The sequence below is a fragment of the Abramis brama genome (assembly GCF_963993115.1).
Source record: "Abramis brama genome assembly, chromosome: 3".
NCBI lineage: Eukaryota > Metazoa > Chordata > Actinopteri > Cypriniformes > Leuciscidae > Abramis > Abramis brama.
Genome location: NC_139965.1, coordinates 57,480,237 through 57,498,653, shown reverse-complemented (window position 1 = coordinate 57,498,653; position 18,417 = coordinate 57,480,237). Strand labels below are relative to the sequence as shown.

The window sequence follows — 18,417 nt, the reverse complement described above, 5'->3', positions numbered from 1 at the left end:
TGCAGCGCGTTTTCAGAAACCCTCCACCTTCCCCAGCTCCACCTGTATAGATCTGCTACGTGTAATTCATGTACGCTATATTGTACAGCAGCAACAAGTCTTATTTGATCTGCAGCAGCAGCGTAGCAGATATATTTCACCAAGACCAAACGTACCAACATAGTCATTCGTTACCATGCCAAACACTTGTCTTGAACAAATGTTGTCAAAAATGTCTTGAGATAGATATATGTACACGTGTCAGCCAGGGTAATAATTGACTCCAGACGATTAAATTATTGAAAACTAATACACACTTGAGGTATAGTGGCATTACCACTTTGTGTAAGCATTAATGTCCAATAAGTCTGTCGTCCGTAATTCCTTTCTTGTCAGATCCCAAATAAATTAATCTTGATAAACAAATGTGGCTGTGAATAGGAAATTAATTTGCAATGGCATCACTGACTGCATCCACCAAGTGTCAATAAGTGTCAGTATAAAGTCCAAGGCCAGTGAGCAAAAATTACTTATTGATCCTTTAATAATATTAAAGCGCTTTTGAAAAATCCCCAGCTTTAAAATGCAGTTTAATGCTGTTCTGTATAACACACCATCAAAGGCATCAGCTCTTGTCTGATCTCTCTCTATCTCTGCTCTTAACAGACCAGTTCTTCCGCTGTCAATCCTGATCATTCTAACTCCATAATATTTCACCCCATCCCAGAATGCTCTGCTCCTCTCCATCTTTCCTTTACCTTCTCCTCTGCTTTCTCATCAAGGTAAAGAAGTGATTTCACCTTCAACATACTTCCTGTATGTCCTCAATGGTTCTGATGCCTTTCAGAGTCGTTTCTTTTTAACATGCTATTTCATTTCACTCTTCCCGTGTGCCTTTTAAAGCTGTAAATCAAAACCAGAAATTCTTTATGGCATAAACATGCAAAGAGAAGCAAAGAATATCTCACAAATGGTGAGTGTTTGTCAAGATAATTGTTCCATTAATGAAGTGAAAGTGAAACATTCACCCAAAAATGAAAATGCTATCATTATTTACTCACCTTATTGTTGATTCAAACCTTTGTAACCTCCATAGAAGAAATATCTCACCTCTTAATAATTTAATTCTACATGTCTAGTTTAATATGTGGATGTTCAAATGAGATTTGAGATTTTCATTGAAGAATGACTTTAGTTTATACACTGAAGTAAATCTGGTGTACTTTACAATTTTCACCCAGAAATCGCCGGTAACACAAATAATAACAAAGAAACGTCAAGTAACCCATTGCATTAAACGTAATGGTCACACTTTAGTTAAGGGTCCAATTCTCACTATTAACTCACTATTAACTACGACTTTTGCCTCAATAAACTCCTAATTACTGCTTTAGTTAATAAGGTAGTTGTTAAGTTTAGGTATTAGGTAGGATTAGAAATGTAGAACAAGGTCTTGCAGAATAAGGCATTAATTTGTGCTTTATAAGTACTAATAAACAGCCAAAATCATAGTAATATGCATGCTAATAAGCAGCTAGTTAATAGTGAGAATTGGACCCTAAACTAGTGTTATCAACGCAATTTTGAAGTAGAAAGACTAAAGTAGTATTTTCTAGTAAAACATACTCAAATTATCTTTGTTTAATTCACAAATTTTGGTATTTTTGGTATTATCATTTTTGGAGTTTGAAAGCCCAAATTAAACAAGAAATGCTTTCTTGGAAAAGAGCAGCTTGGGCATTCTGCTAAATTTTTCCTTTTGTGATCCTTGGCAAAAAAAAGCCATACATAGAAAGAAAGCCAATTATGACATAATTTACATTTTTGGGTCAACTATTCTTTTAACTTAACCAAAGAGGATCACAACATTTGCTTCAATAAACTCTCAAATCTACATTTTCAGTCTGACACCAGCAGTAGCACAACATCCTTTACTTTAAGAAAACAAACAGACATTCTTCAATCAAATGGAGACCCATATGCTCCCAAACAGGTACATGACCAGAGGAATGAGCCTTATCCACAGTCTCCCAGGACTTGCATGATATTGGTCTGGCTGGATCGAGAGTCTTGCGTGAGATTGTTGGCATGTTGTAGGCAGGACTGGAGAGCACTGATTAGTGCCCCAGCTCTCTTTGATGGACTGTCTCTCTTCACATGGTTGGTTTTGTAATGAGAACGTGCCAATACAACACACACACTTGGCTGTAAGCATCCTCACATTCCAGCTGACCACAGGGAGAGAGAGCATTCCTCTTTTCCATTGCCAGATGCTTGACCTGAAACTCTAGCTCCACCCACTGAATGGTTCAAAGTTACTGGATCATAGGAGTTTGTGGAGTTTTAGTTTCTCAAGATTGACTGACGACCCTCATTTTGAGCTAAAAGACATGGGTTCTGTTCCAAAACATGGGGAGGTCGCCTACATAAACCCAACCCAGGCGTAAGTGAAAAATATGTGACTCTACGTTGCTGCAGAACTCCAAAAACGTACCTATACATATATTTCACTGCAGTTTCCAGCAGAAATTAACAGTAAAGGCAGTAAAACACCAATGTTATGACCTCAAAAACTCTTACCATAGTGCATGCTTTGTAAACTAATACATTTTTACATTTGCATCACATAACCAGCCCCATATGTATGGCTTTTCTGACGTAGTAAACTTGCTCGGTAGCTCACCTGGTACAGCATTGCACATGTGATTCGGGCCGCTTGGGTCCAACACAAGCCTAGACACTCCACATAAGAGCTCAAAGCCTCGCAGAAGGAAGCTAAAATGGCATGGTTGCTTCAGCAAATGCATTTTCATCTGATTTGTTTTTGCTCACATTATCAGTTAGGATTATGGTAGAGTTTAGTAAAAGGGGGAGTCAGTTTCAAACGCAATTTTAAGTTTAATACGCGATGCATGCATTAAACAACATAAAATGTTGCAAAAGTCATGTTTTTAACTGTTTTGGACTAAATTTAACATGCCAGTCATTGGACATCACTTTGAAACTGCCATGGTACAAGCAATGCAATAAGATTTAGCAAAAATACTACATTAAAATTTGCCTAAAATGAGGTGTGTTTTATATATATTGCCTGTTTTATAACATATGCCTGTGATGCTTAGGCAGCTCATTGGGTTGTGGAACTGAGCAATGCAGTCTTTGTTTCAAAGATCAGGAGCAATTAGACTGAATCTAATCGATCGAACTCACTTTTTGACATAAAGGTGTCAAATGTGGCTATTCTGAATTATTTTCTCTCAGATTTTCCCCAGCACGTCTTCTCAAGCTTTGCCTTATAAATGCTTTGTTCTTCTGTTTCATTCTCTTTACTCCACTTTCTGTCCCTGCTCTCCCATTGGCTGGTAGCGCACAGTAGGCAGAGTGTCTCTAGTGGGCGCTCGAGCTGACGCTCTGGTTACGCTCTGTGAGAATGATCATAGGCCTCAGCCAAGCAGCTCAGGCACTCCGGTAAGCCACAGATCAGCGGTTCAGATAATTGTTTAAACCAGAACAAAAAGGGATTTTATGAAATCATGTGGTCACCTCGTGCATTTCAGTTCACCTTAATAATTCTGTCATCATTTACTCACCCTCATTTGTTACAAACCTGTATTTTTTTTTACTTATTTTTCTTACTTTCCTGGAACACAGGAGATGTTAGGCAACATGTCCAAGCTGCTTTGTTCTACGCAATGAAAGTGACTGGGGACTGGTACTATCAAGCTCCAAAAATTATACAATGGTTGCTCATCTAAATTGAGCAATTAGATGAAAAATTTGGTATCATTTTATTTTACAGTCCTGTTCCCCATGTACATATTATTGCAATAACTGGGTAATAACCCTGAATCTACTCCTAAACTTAACCTTAACCCATGTAGTTACTTTATATTATCAGTACTTTCTTATGTAAGATGCTGTAAGTGCACATGTAAAATGTAAAAAAAAATTAAATGTAAAATAAAGTGCAACCAAAACTTTCATACAGATTTGCATACTATATGCAATAGTATATACAATAGTATATACTGAATACTGCCTACTACTTTATGAAAATGGTAATGGTGAAGAAACGCAACCCCATATCAAATGTCACGTACATTTTGCATGTTTAAGTCATTTTGTGGCATCTATATAATAATTTCATAAATAAATGTTATTTAAATGTTGGCGATTGCAGTTGTTCATCCTTTGATGCACAATGTATGCTGCAAAACAACAACAAAAAAATACTATTTTCCTGGTATTTATCATAGTGATTGGTCATAAAAGAAGGCAATGTTTTGTGAATGAATCTGCACTTGTCAATGCTTTCATCACATTATGTGTTTTTCACAGTATACTTTAAGTATGACCCCTTCCACAGTGTGGATGTTTATTCTCAGGGTTATTTTCAGCATACTTTAATTCACACTATCTTGACCAGATTTGTTCTTTTTTTTTATCCCCTAGCCTTCCTTAAAAAGAGAATTTCCTCAGAGTCTGGGTGATGTGTGTCACGCGTGTAAGAAGCGTGTGTTTGTAGTGGAGAGGCTCAGCGCTGAGGGATTCCACTTCCACAGGGAATGTTTCCGCTGCGACACATGCAGAGCTCCACTGCGCCAGGGAGGACATTCCTTCGATTCGGTGGAAGGTACTGAGAAGAGCCTGCACTGCATACTCACTGTTTCTCTTTCACTATTTGCTCGAACCAGTACTGAGATAAAAGTTTATAGTTTGGATCTAAACACTGATGTCTACTATAGCGATCAAAATCGAGTAAATCACCGATCGAGTGCAAGTTACTTGACGCTTCAATTAAAGATTATCAATTACATTGCTACACCAGTAGGTGCGACAAGTGACTGTTAAAAATGTATTTGGCATTGAATCATTCGTTCAAGAGATTTGTTCAAAAATGCTGATTCATCCAGCAATGAAACAAGTGAAGTCTTTATGAGTCATTGAATCATTCATTCAAACCGATTGTTAAAAATAATAATAAGGAATTCAAATTCGTTAAATATTTTAAATAGACTGCAACAATTAACATTTTGTCAGAATCTCTAGTAAGACATGTTATTTTGTTTAGTTTAGTCTATTCATAATCATGGTAGAGTCGTGATCTCTATCTTAAACAAAAAATCATGACGCTGCACTATATTCCAAGTCTTCTAAAACCATTTGATAGCTTTGTGTAACAAACAGACGTCAGATGATGTGAAAATCATTAAATTTTGGGTGAACTACTGTATCCCTTTAAATTCAAGCATTTGTCTCTTACGTTGCAAAAATAGGTCAGCTCTTTGTGATAATGACCCAGGTGGTCACAAGGAGAATCGCGACGAGATCCAGATCAGAAACGCTAGTTGGCATCCAAGTTTATTAAAGGGAAAGTTCACGCAAAACGGAAAATTCTGTCATTAATTACTCACCCTCATGTGATTCCCTGTAAGACTTAAAGAAAATTTTTTGCTGATAATTTACTCACCCCGATGTCATCCAAGATATCCATGTCTTTCTTTCTTCAGTCGAAAAGAAATTGAGGTTTTTGAGGAAAACATTCCAGGATTTTTCTACACAGAATGGACTTCAATGGCAACCAACTATACCAATGTTCAAAGAAGGTTCAAATGTCCGTCTCAATGCAGCTTCAAAGTCTCGACACGATCCCAGTCGAGAAATAAGGGTCTTATCTAGCGAAACGATCGGTCATTTTCTAAAAAAAATAAAATATATATATACTTTTTAACCACAAATGCCCATCGTGTACCATCTCTGAGATGCGCCACGATTGCGTCATCACGTTGGAAAGGTCACGCGTCACGTCATCTATCTATGTACTATTTGTCTGTGTACTCCGGTTCAAAAAGGTAGGGAAGGGCGAAAAACATCATCATTTTCTCCTCCAACTTCAAAATCATCCGTCATCTTTGTTTTAATTTATTTTTATAATACTTTTTTTTTTTTGTGACCTTTCCAACGTGATGACGCAATGCGTGGCGCATCTCAGAGATGGTACAAGACGGGCATTTGTGGTTAAAAAGTATATATATATTTATTTTTTTTAGAAAATGACCGATTGCTTCGCTAGATAAGACCCTTATTTCTCGACTGGGGTCGTGTCGAGACTTTGAAGCTGCATTGAGACGGACATTTGAACCTTCTTTGAACATTGGTATAGTTGGTTGCCATTGAAGTCCATTCTGTGTAGAAAAATCCTGGAATGTTTTCCTCAAAAACCTTCATTTCTTTTCGACTGAAGAAAGAAAGACATGGATATCTTGGATGACATCGGGGTGAGTAAATTATCAGCAAAAATGTTTTTGAAGGTGAACTAATCCTTTAAGTTCATCTTCGGAACACAAATGAAGATCTTTTTGATGAAATCTTAGAGTTTTCTGTCTCTCCATTGACAGCTACGCAACTACCACTTTGACGCTTCAAAAAGTTCATAAAGAGATCGTAAAACGAATCCATATGCATTGAGCGGTTTAGTCCAGATTTTCTGAAGAGACTCGATCGCTTTATATGATGAACAAATTTCAGTCAGGATTTGAATTAAATTTTTTCGCCCTAACCCGAAACTCCAGAACACGCAGATTCCTATTGAAATGACTCGATTTTACCCGCAAAATGTCGCCGAGCAGTGGTGAATGTGACCAAACCTTTACACTAACGGTTTCTTTTCCTCCCACAGGAAAGTTGTACTGCAAACTCCACTTCGCTCAACGGAAATCCTTAGTGACGAATGGAAGATCCCAAAATCTACATACGGTAAAAACACAATTCTGCCAGTCATTTCTGTTTTGTAATTCCTCAATAGTTGTCTCACAGCCCATCCTTCTTAATACTTCTCCTTCAGACATGTAATAACGGATCCCCCGACAGCTCCAGCTGGAGTCCAGAGGAACGCGAGACTCATCTTCAGGCCGAGTCTCCAGGTATCATGTCCTCTCTGAAGAGAAGCCTGCGCTGGCCGCTGCACGTGAGCCAGTCTGTGTGTTCTGTGCCCCGTGGTGTGTTTAACTGGCTGCATGGTAAAGTGTGGGCCGCAGGTGTTCACCTGATGGATAACGCTGGGGATTACGCTTTTCTGTACGAGCTGCTCAGCGTGAGTCTGCCTCTGCTCGCCGTTCTCCACGAACAGCTCGTCCAAATGTACGCAGAGACCGAACCGCTCAATCTACAGCCTCTACAGCACTGGCTGGAAGAACACTTGGGCCACTGGGTCTTAGTGTGAGAGAAACGTCATCAGGCAACGTCGTGGCCCTTTAAAAGGGTCATTAAGTGGACATTCGTTCAGAACTGAAAAACACATAGAACAACCTTGAGATGTTTTGATGAACAGAACGGTCCGAACTTGAGATGTTGGCACATCAACATTCATTTCCTACTTATTCAGAGGGTAGAAATTAAACTGCTTGGTTTGGAGTGTGTGCAAATTACCAAAGGTTTGAGTAAAAAGAGAAAAAAGTGTCAAACACGGAGTGAACTTTAAGCACTTTAATGAGTGAGCTGCCTTAAAAGAGACGTTCTGCTTTTAATTATTAATGGACTTTCTTTGTCTAGACTGCAAGTTTACAAAACCTGACTGATCAAGCTGCAAACACGTCTCGTTTACTCGGTTAACCATTCATGAACGTTGGAGTCACATTCTTCTCGTATGTTTACACTCCTTATGAAAATCATACTGCATAGCTGTAAAGGAATGCCGGGTTCGACACAAGCTAATCTATTGACATCATCTGTGAAATGTTGATTACCACAGAAAATAATTGTGTTTCTTCCATCAGATAGTAGTATCTGTATTACAGTGGAAGTCTAGGAGACAAGATATTATTTATACTGTACATACTTCTACTGTATGTTTTTATCAATTCGCTTATAGTAACTCTTCAAAACAAACGAGCTATAAAATTTGTGAAAATTTTAGTACACTATATAGTTAACATAATGGGTTGTCTTGCAGATGTACATTCAAAACAATATAATAATTTTGGAATAATTTTTTTTCCCCATGTAATGTCTTGTTCTATATAGTTCCATTGAAAGTGCTTTACTGTAAATCTAATATTTGTTTGGGTTTACAATTATTATCTCTGTTAAACAGTATTTCACAGATGTTGCCCATAGAGATTAACTTAAAATTTAACTTTAAGCTTTAAAGACCGTCTTTGCTCTTACATGTGTTGTGTATTATGTAACTAGGGATGCATCGATATGGACATTTTGAAGCCAATATTGGCTGATATTTCATATCAAACTACATTTTGTGAGATTGATTACAAAAAAACGGGCACCTTAAAAATCCATATTTAAAACAAGTGCAACAACAAAAAAACGTTATTTTTTCAAAACAATGATTATTGTTTTTACACAATCTTTTAACAAATTGACCTACTATGATCCCTTGGAATAAATAAATTATACATTCATATATATATAACAATAATAAAATAAAAAAATATTTTTAATATAAAAAAACCCCAATATATATATATATATATATATATATATATATATATATATATATATATAATATATATATATATATTGTTTCTTTTATTTTTAATTGGGGGTCATTCCTATGATCATTTTATGGAAGAAAAAAAAAAAAGTTATCTTTTTATCTCACAATTCTGACTATTTTTCTCACAGTTGCGAGTTATAAAGTCAGAATTTCTCAGAATTGCGAGTTTACATCTCGCATAACACGCAATTGCAACTTTATATCTCACAAATCTGAGAAAAAAAAGTCAGAATTGTGAGATAAAAAGTAGAAATTATCTTTTAAATTATTTTATGCCGTGGCGGAAACACGCCTCCATATCATTTGGCTATAATTTATCATTTAAATATATCTGTTTATTTTACTTAGACTGATACAGATAACATTAAAAAGTCACATTTACTGACCAACATGACCACTGATGTATTGTGCATCCCTGTATGCAACAAAGAGCAAATATGTATGCATTATACTTTGTTCTCAGGCTTAGTTGTATAGTTCTCATGGAGAGCCACTGATCAGTTCCAAACGCACATGTGTCGGTGTCTCTGTTTACCAGGATGTTAGTTCGTGATCAAATTTACACTATGGAAAACCAGCCATATTCAAACCATTGTTCAATTGAAAGTTTTTACATACTTATGAATCATGCAAAACACAGAAACACTACTTTCACCCCTTCATCTGATTCACTGGACTATTCCTGTGGTTTCTTTTGATGTCATTTGCTACCTATAATGTACTGTGTGAGTGCAGGGCAATACTGTACTTGTATATTTTACAGTAACACATTTACAGTTCCTAAGTGCAAGTAAAATGCACAGTTTTCCCCAGTCAGAAGTATTAATAATATAAAAAATACTTTTTTTTTATTGACACTGGAAGGTGATTGTTAAGAGTGTGATGTTTATTGGTATGGATGGCGATTGCAGATTGATCATCAAAATGCATGAAAATAAAGCATGGATGTTTAAGTTAAATCCATTTTTGTGCATTAGCCGCTTGTTTCAGAACACTGTTTACAGGCTGCGTTGTGATATGATTCCCTTCTCATTTAAATTTCTCCTTTGTTTCATTCACTTGTAGTCTTTTTCGAGCTCTCCACTGCGTCTGCTGACTGAAAGGTGATCGTCTGCAAGGTCACTTCTTGTAGTGTCTTTCACCTTCTGTAATGGCTCTGGGAAAGCCACGTGTTTCACAGCTGTGGAAACGCATGACACTAACCGCATGCCTCTGCTTCTTTCATCTGCACGTCACGTCTGACATGTTTCTCTTTTCTGTCTTTCTTCAAGGCCTGCTAATTATTTGCTTATGCAGTCTCTGTCTTTTCTTCATTTCTTTGTTTCAGAGGTGGCTTACATTTCAGAAACCCACACGCAGGCCGGGCGCCCTTGTGCCAATGAAAGCAGGCCATTAGTTCCCTAAATGGCCTTTAGTTAAAGTTGCACCTTTTATTGGACATGTTGTAAAACTGTTTGAAGAGTTTCTTGCTGTATGTTTTCCATTTGAGACATTTGTTGTTGCCTTATTTATCTTAAGCCATACTCTTGCAATAAAAAAAGATAAAAGGTTTTGTCATTTTTACATAGGCATCTGTTACATACATGCATATGGTATCCTTAACATATTCTCATTAGTGGTTAGGGCTGGGTTTTCACACAAATTTCACGATTTGATTCGGACTCACAAAATAAGACAAGATATATCAGGTACAGTACATGTCAATTTTTCTCAAGGAAAAAAATCCATCAACTAATGCTGTAAATGTCTGCATCAGCGTTGGGTTTTTTAGTGAGTCTTCCTGCATGTTACATCGTTAGACCAGTAGGTGGCGACATGTGACTCACTTTATGACTATTAAATCCTTCACCTCGATTTATACAGCAGTGATACATTCAGGAAATAAAATCCCACCTACCTTGTTTAACTTTGACATGTAATGGTTGATTCATGTAACTTATGATGTCTAAAAAGTAAGTTACTCCATATTAACTCTTGTTTATTGAACAGTTGTATAAGAGCAGTCATATTTTTTAGGTTATAATTACCCATAAATGCTTAGATGGACAATGTTATAAAGCTAAGCTTAAATCTATATTTCATATTATTTGGTATAGGCATGTAATATGTGGAATAATGTAGTCAGTCGGACATTCCCTAAACAAATCCTATTAGGATATTTATAAGAGATCTCTGGTTTGTGTCTGGCATTTTCTTTTACATATTATCTCAAATAGAGCTACCACATGTGAATAGGGTAAAAAATAATAATAATAATTATATATATATATTATATATATATATATATATATATAGTATTTATATATCACCATGCTTCCTCAGTTGATTAATCACAGTATATTAAGACAATTTTTATGTATTATAAGTTTTTTAAAATGTTAGGTTAAAATATTCAAATGAGGCTTTATAATTAATGCAGTAATTTGAATAAATCCAGGTTCAAATTTGTGTCAATTTGAAAGCCAGGTTCAAAATTCTTGATTAATTCAGAGATAAAGTTGATTTCAGAGGGGAATTTTCATTTATTTTTTTATCCGTTAAAAAACGTAAACAAAGAAGCATGTAATGGAAGCAAAATAGCTCAGTGAATGAAAAAAACAATGGTTTTGCCTGTAATTTTGCCTTAAATGGATAGTTCACCCAAAAATTCTGTCATCATTTACTTACCCTCATGTTGCTCCAAACCTGTATGAGTTTCTCTCTCCTGTTGAACACAAAAGAAGATATTTTAAATAATTTTGGTGACCAGACAGTTTACGGCACCCATTGACTTCCGTAGTATTTAATTTTTCTACTGTTTAATGTTCATGAATAAATTCACATATTGTTTTACATATTCACAGAACTCTTCTTAGTATGGTAACACAATGTACATATTCCTGACTGCACCAGATTGAACTCTAAAACTCTTTCCATAACTAGATTCAAGTGGGTGAGAAAAAAGCTTTCAAGACCCTGTGAGTGCTGATAAGTGTTCAGAGTGGTCCGTCTAGCAGGACGTTACACAGATAAGGGTTTTGGAGGCGAGGTCAAGGCCTACATGCTGCATCACACACACTTTAATAAGCCTTAATGTGTGCTCTTCATCAGTGCATTATCTGACTCCATAGTTACAGTGTTGTGGTTCAGCATTAATACCATCACACAAAACATAACTATACAGGCTGCTTCATATTTTTGGTGACTGTGTGTGTTGTTAAAATCTGTTTTTAAATGTAATGACTGCAAATAACACTAGAGTGCACATTCCAGTTTTTCAGTAATATCCACGTACACACACACACAAAAAAGGATGCTTGCATGAGGCAAGTTCAGTTGAATTAAAACATGCTTCTGTTTATTTATCCGGATGTATATTAGCTGATTATCAGGGTCATGTCCATGGCTGAACAATTTGTTTAACACATGAATGAGGCATTCATTAATAAAAAGCAATTCATAAATAAAAACAATATTTACTGAAGTATCGTGTCCAGCTTTCAGCCAAAAACAGGAGAGAGAAAATATGGTCAATTTACGCCCTCGAGTGGTTTAACAAGAGCAGGACAATCTGTTACACAACCGGGAACAGGAGGAACACAGAAGAGCACAAGATAAGAAAATACATGAGCAGCCTACATGTCAGCTTAAAATAATAAAACATACCATTAATAAATATTCATTATTAACGAGTATTAAAAGGAATATATGACAGCCAAACATGATTAAATTAATATTGGATCTTGTTGTTCCACTGGCTACAGGACAAACGATTGTTTCCAAAGCGATGCCTGTGAGAAATACGCATAATATAATAAAAACTCTCCCTACAATGAAATCAAATGATCCAATTTCTGATGTCTGGGGTTGTTTATGGACAACTGCACAAGCAAATTGATTGACCATTAAAGAGCTTTACACTAGCCTAGTATCTGTGAACAGATCTGCCCACCTAACTATTCTGGAAAGATGGTAAATTTCTATTTCAACCAACCAACGCACCGGCGAATGCGAATGAAATGCCAATCAATACACTAATTCAGTTTAGCGCATTGTAGCGTCTGGTGTGCAAAAACACCAATAAAACAGAATGCAAATGACTCTTGTTGCTTATACTGAGCGTTTCTCAAAAGCACTGACGGAGTTTGTGGCTGCCCGTGGAGGTGTGTTGGGTATTCGCGGTTCGATTCGGACTCACAAGTTTGCGGTTCGATATTGATTCATTTGTGGAGATATATCAGTACAGTACATGTCAATTTTTCTCAAGAAAAAAAAAAAATCCCTCAACTAATGCTGTAGCCTAAATGTCTGTGCATCAGCGGTGGGGTTTTTAGTGAGTCTTCCTGCATGTTACATCGTTAGACCAGTAGGTGGCGACAAGTGACTCACTTTATGACTAATTAAATCCTTCACCTCGATTTATACAGCAGTGATACATTCAGGAAATAAAATCCCACCTACCTTGTTTAACTTTTAGATGAAATGATTGATTCATGTAACTTATGATGTCTAAAAAGTAAGTTACTCCATATTAACTCTTGTTTATTGAGCAGTTGTATAAGAGCAGTCATACTGTTTAGGTTTGTTGTTATTACCCGTAAAGGCATGGGCAATGTTATAAATCTAAGCTTAAATCTCAGTATAGCCATGTAATATGTGGAATAATGTAGTCAGTCAGACATTATCCCAGAATATATCCTATTAGGATATTTATAAGAGCTCTGGTTTGTGTCTGGCATTTTCTTTTACATATTATCTCAAATAATAGAGCCATAATGGGGTAAAAAAAAAATGCCTGTGGAGGTCAAGATTTAGATTCGGCAATTATTTTACCCATTGCACAAACTAATTTGAATGCAAAATTCTCTCAGTTGTTCAGATCATCTCTCCCCCCAATTCCCAATTGGGCTGCATTTATTGAAGGGGGGATCTCGAGCACAAGATGTTATTAACATCTCGAGCACAAGAATGGTTGCCACAGTTGTGCTAGGATGAGGAATTTGGCCAACAAATGCCCTGAGCGGAAGAAGCATCGCCGACCTTCTCTCCCTCAAACAAATACACTTCCATGTGCTCAAGCCCAAAGCAGCACTCCTGCATCCCAGACATCTGTTGATCATAATGTGACTGAACTAGTGCGAAAAGCTCTGGTTAAAGCCCTACAGTCCTCCAGTCGCAGTGATGGGTCCTCTCAATCCAAATAGATTGCATAGACTCTTTCTTTTTAGATCGCATAGACTCGTTTTACATGCTAACCCATACAGAAAAAAAAAAATTGAAATATATTTTAAAGTGTCAAAAATATATGTGGCATATATTCCAAATACATTGAAATATATTTGCATTGTTGTTCACTTATATTTATCATTTTGAAATATATTCTGAAATATAACAAAAATATATGATGTTAAGTGTGAAATATATTTACATTTATAACATGTAATGTAAAATATATGACAAAATATATGGTCATAAAATGTTTAGCTTGCTAAAGAAGGGTCGAAAATGTATTTTGATCATAGTAATTCCTCTACCTTTTCCCCTATACACAACATAGGCTACCATATTTCACTACTGTATTATGACACACAGCTATAATAAATACTGTACTTACATTTAAATGACTGCAATGTAAAATGACAGATAGTTGCTTTCCTAGGACTATTAGGCCATATTAGGTGGCACGTACCTAACACTAAGTGCAATTATTAGATTTATTGTTGTGTTTTATTGACATCTTTCCTGAAGTCATTTAAATATTGAAAATATGCACAATATTTATGATGCAAGTATAACAGTGACACTCCAACAGTGAAGTGAAAATGTTAACTTTTTAAATTTCAAAATATATTTCAAATGAAACAATTTGCAAAAGTTAAAACATATATGAACATATATGTTGTTAGTAAATATATTGACAAATATATTCACATATTTAACTAAAATATATTTTCAAAAAACATATATATATTTACATAAATTTAACTAAAATATATTTATTGGGCCAATTTCGAATATTTGCATATATTCCAAAAATATATTTCAAAATATATTCTGAAAATATATTTCAAATATATTTCTTTTGTGTATGGGAACCTTGGAGGCGAGGATAGCATAATGTTGATTTTGTTGTTTTGTTACTACTGACAAACAACAAAATGCATCTTCAAGGCTTATCTGGTTCTTGTAATTCCACACTGTCTCAACTCATCCCATTGTGCATTTATCCACACAATCAATTTGGGTTGGAGAAAACCATGACCAGCGAGCCATAGAACCAAACTGACTTATGTATATCATAGTATCATCCACCAAAGACTTTGAGAAATGACGACAGATTATGAAAGACAAATTGTCCAGATGCCTACACTGTTTGCAAATGAAACCAAAATTTGAGAAGGACAAAATTCTAACTGGCCAAAGTCTTTGTCTGAGGGAACCAATTACGCATCTTCATCTTGACTTCATGTTGTTACCTTCTGATCATCAATATGCTGGTAATTGTGTTTTGTTATTCGGAGTGGGTAAAACCTTCTCATTTCAGGACTGCCACTGATGGCAAGGTTGTAGAAATTTTACGGAGAGACATTTTTTCTCAAATGGGGAATTTTGGAAGCACTGGACAGTGATGGTTTTGGGAGCAAAGGTTTCACATTGCATACCACCTTCAATATAGTGGTGCTATCATAAAATGCAGAGGTGTAAAGAGTACCTAAACATGCTTAAGTACACAGACATAGGCCTGTCACGATAACAAATTTTGCTGGACGATAAATTGTCCAAGAAATTATTGCGATAAACGATAATATTGTCGTTCTGAGACCATTTTCATCTAATATAATGATAATGGCATAATAATGCAGGTAGCCTACACCTTTTCAAAGATCTATAAACTTTTATTTCTTAAGAATATTAAACATTGAAAACGGAAAACATTTTAAATATCCACAAAAAATTAACAAAATAACCAAAAACAATAAAAGCAATGGACTCAGTGTCTGTTAACAAAAAAATTCACTTGAATAAATACCAAAAACAATAAATGAAATGGATGTAAACAAAACTGCACTTCAAAAAATATTAAACATTTAGGCTTGAGCCGTTGCTGGGCGCCGCGGACAGACGCCGAAAGGCGCCGCCGGTGTGTGTACTCACATAATGTGTTCGAATTTAAAAGGCGCGGCGCGGCGCTGAGCTGCGCGTCCGGGGTGCTACCCCCTTTACACGCCATAAAGTGCGTATCATATGAAACTATTTTTGGCGTATAAATGGCACGAGAAATAACGTTCGTGGTATAGATACGCATTTTCATGAGATCGGGCTCGAAACAGTCCCGCGCTTTCCCATACAAAGACCATGTGACTGACAAGCGCCGCGGCACCGCCTCCCCACACAAAGACCATAGGTGTGTTCTACACTATTTTTTACAGTCTATGGTTCTACATCGGCTGCGGCTGGATGTTACCGATCGGCGAGAGTAGCCGCGTGCAGGCGGGGAGGAGCTGCAAACGGAGACGTGAAGTCGGACACATTCTGGTTCCCGTAGTGACCGCTCACGTGGTGTTTGCATACTTTACCACAGCTGAAGTGAAATAAATGCAATATTTGCCAAATAATACACAGATGTTTCAGAGACATTTTCATTCATACTTTATGTAGCTACTGCTTCATACAGCGTCTGTTTGAACAAGAATAAAGTTCAATATATAGCTATCAATGAAGTGGAGTCTACGTTTTTTAATCAGTTTTAATTTGATTAACATGACACAATATAACATAGCAACAACATGAAAAGAGTGTTTACTGTTATAAAAAAAACTGATTTATGAGCTTTAGAGGAACTAAAGGTGTTCGAATAAACACGAAACACACGTGATCGTTGTCATGCGGTGAATCCGGCCAATCGTGGAACAGCTGTGTCGTCAGCAGCCCTCCTGCAGCCCAGTGCAGCCGCTCTTGAGAAGCTGCGCTGGCTGAGTTCCCCGGCTACTCTCGAATCGCTCTCGCGGTACTTTGATGGCATACGTCACAGTCACGTGGCGTCGGCGCTGTATCAAGTCGGACAAAATTTCTAACCGGCATGCACTGCTTCAAGTCAGCCGCCGATCGGTCTGCGCAGAGCTGCATGAAGTCGAACAAGCCTCATGCAACTGACAAGAGAGTTCACTCCTCCTATACGCTAAAGAACCGAGTGCGTGGTCATCCAGTCTCTTTGGTAGAGAGAGAGAGAGACGAGGAAAACAAACAAGCATGCAACACAAAACATTATCGCGGCGAATAAATGATCGAGCTCTTTTTTTTTATTGTGCGATTAATTGATTTATTGACTATCGCGACAGGCCTACACAGACACAGACAAAATGACTCCATTACAAGTCACCAATTCCAATACGACTTGAGTAAAAGTCTTAGGGGCTGTGTCTAAGACTAACACGACACCGTTTTCAACTAAAAACTTTATGCGTTTTGGCCGTTCATTACTCAACAACAGCATTTTGGGTGCCAGTTTTCACTCAAAGTGCAAGTTTCTGAAAACGGTCTCCGTGTAAACAACAAAAACGGCTCTGAAGACGATGACGTCATGCACATGCGTATTACGTGTTCAGTCTATAGTGTTCATCACCATCTAATGGCCTGGCAGCAGAATACAGCGTTTTTAGTCGCTTTCGCAGATCCGTGTGAATGGGGATCTTTAGACAATGGTGTCGTCTGTGCGCAGAAAACTCAACTAAGTTTTAAGCATATCGTTGTCGTGTAAACGCACCTTTTGAGTATCTGATTTTAAGAGTAGGTACTTCAGTATTTTTCTGGTACTGAATGTAGGCTCAGATGTGCACTAGGTAAGATACATGACAGTGAAAAACAAGAAACAGTTAATTTGCCAGGAGAGCAATCACGTTTATTTTCTAAACTCAGAATAAACATGAACAGCTCAATACTGCAATAAATCAAGTCGACACAACAGCCTCTTAAACATCTCAAGTCTCAGTTAAGTACAAGTGCTCAAAAATGGGGGCATTAATAAACCAATGTCCTAGAAAAAGGTCTCTTCAATATAACAAATAAATGAAATAATGTTAAGTCTACTTGCACTGGATGTGCTGGTTTCGGCCTTATGTCCTCATCTCATATATGATTATGGAACACCTGCGATTCTTCAAGCTGCTAATGCACTCACTTGCACGTAAAGTAGCCTTGTTGACAAGTTTGGTTGAGTAAGGAAAAAATACACAAGATATCTGTGGCGAGCAGGACTAGGCAGAGGGCCGTGAGAAAACGGTGCAAGGCCGGTGGCGTGATTGATAATAATGAGTGACACCTGCGCGACGCACCGGTCTCGTATTTCTCACGGAGGAGCGGAAGCATAAAAAGAGGAGCGACGACAGTGAAGGAAGAGAGAGGCCAGGCCTGGACTTATGTTGTGTTTTGTTTTATTATTTGTGTCAGCAGTCGTCCGTGAGGGGTGGAACTTTCGTTTTGTATTAGTTTATTTATTTTATTAAAATCTTTTGAACGTTGAACTGGTTCCCGCCTCCTTTTTCCCATAACATCTAACTTCATTTCAATATAGTACCTTCAATGTCCTGTAGATGGCGATATTGCTTCCATTGTAGCAGAAATAAAATGCTGCAGAAAAAGTTTGGTGCCAAACACATTACTCTGCCCTCAGAGCACAAAAGATCTGTCACATAATGCAACATAAGGTATAGAAGGTATACCTTCAGCACAAGTGAAAGTAGAAACCAATGTCTTCACAATCCAGTGTTGTTGACAGCCTCAACCTCAGTACCTGTTGAAATCGAGCCAGGCTTGACTCGATGGATGCATCTCACGCAAACTACACTTTTTCCTGCTTGCTCTACTAACTCTAAAAATACTCACTGCTAAGATAACCCTCATGATAAGCTAAAATGACATGAAATTTTGTTTTGTAACTAACAACCTCA

General features: G+C 37.0%; 1 protein-coding gene across 28 annotated transcripts in view; it reads left to right on the top strand.

Annotated features, from left to right (window-relative positions):
• Positions 1-10,054, top strand: part of mical2a (microtubule associated monooxygenase, calponin and LIM domain containing 2a) — a 74,309-nt gene extending 64,255 nt beyond the window's left edge. For 8 of the 28 annotated variants that reach the window (XR_014605296.1, XR_014605297.1, XR_014605298.1 and 5 more), the window contains 6 exons: positions 3,346-3,447; positions 4,432-4,612; positions 6,659-6,735; positions 6,824-6,902; positions 9,557-9,594; positions 9,819-10,054. Coding sequence is in view for 25 of the 28 variants with exons in the window: in XM_084107870.1 (XP_083963996.1) it covers positions 3,346-3,447; positions 4,432-4,612; positions 6,659-6,735; positions 6,824-6,902; positions 9,557-9,591 (474 nt within the window). In the remaining 3 variants the exon portion in view is untranslated. Of the gene's footprint in view, positions 1-645; positions 762-882; positions 953-1,882; positions 1,973-3,345; positions 3,448-4,431; positions 4,613-6,658; positions 6,736-6,823; positions 8,406-9,556; positions 9,595-9,818 lie in introns of those variants that run through there. The other 20 variants (XM_084107882.1, XM_084107883.1, XM_084107880.1 and 17 more) reach the window with 10 other exon arrangements.
• The last annotated feature ends 8,363 nt before the right edge of the window (positions 10,055-18,417 follow it).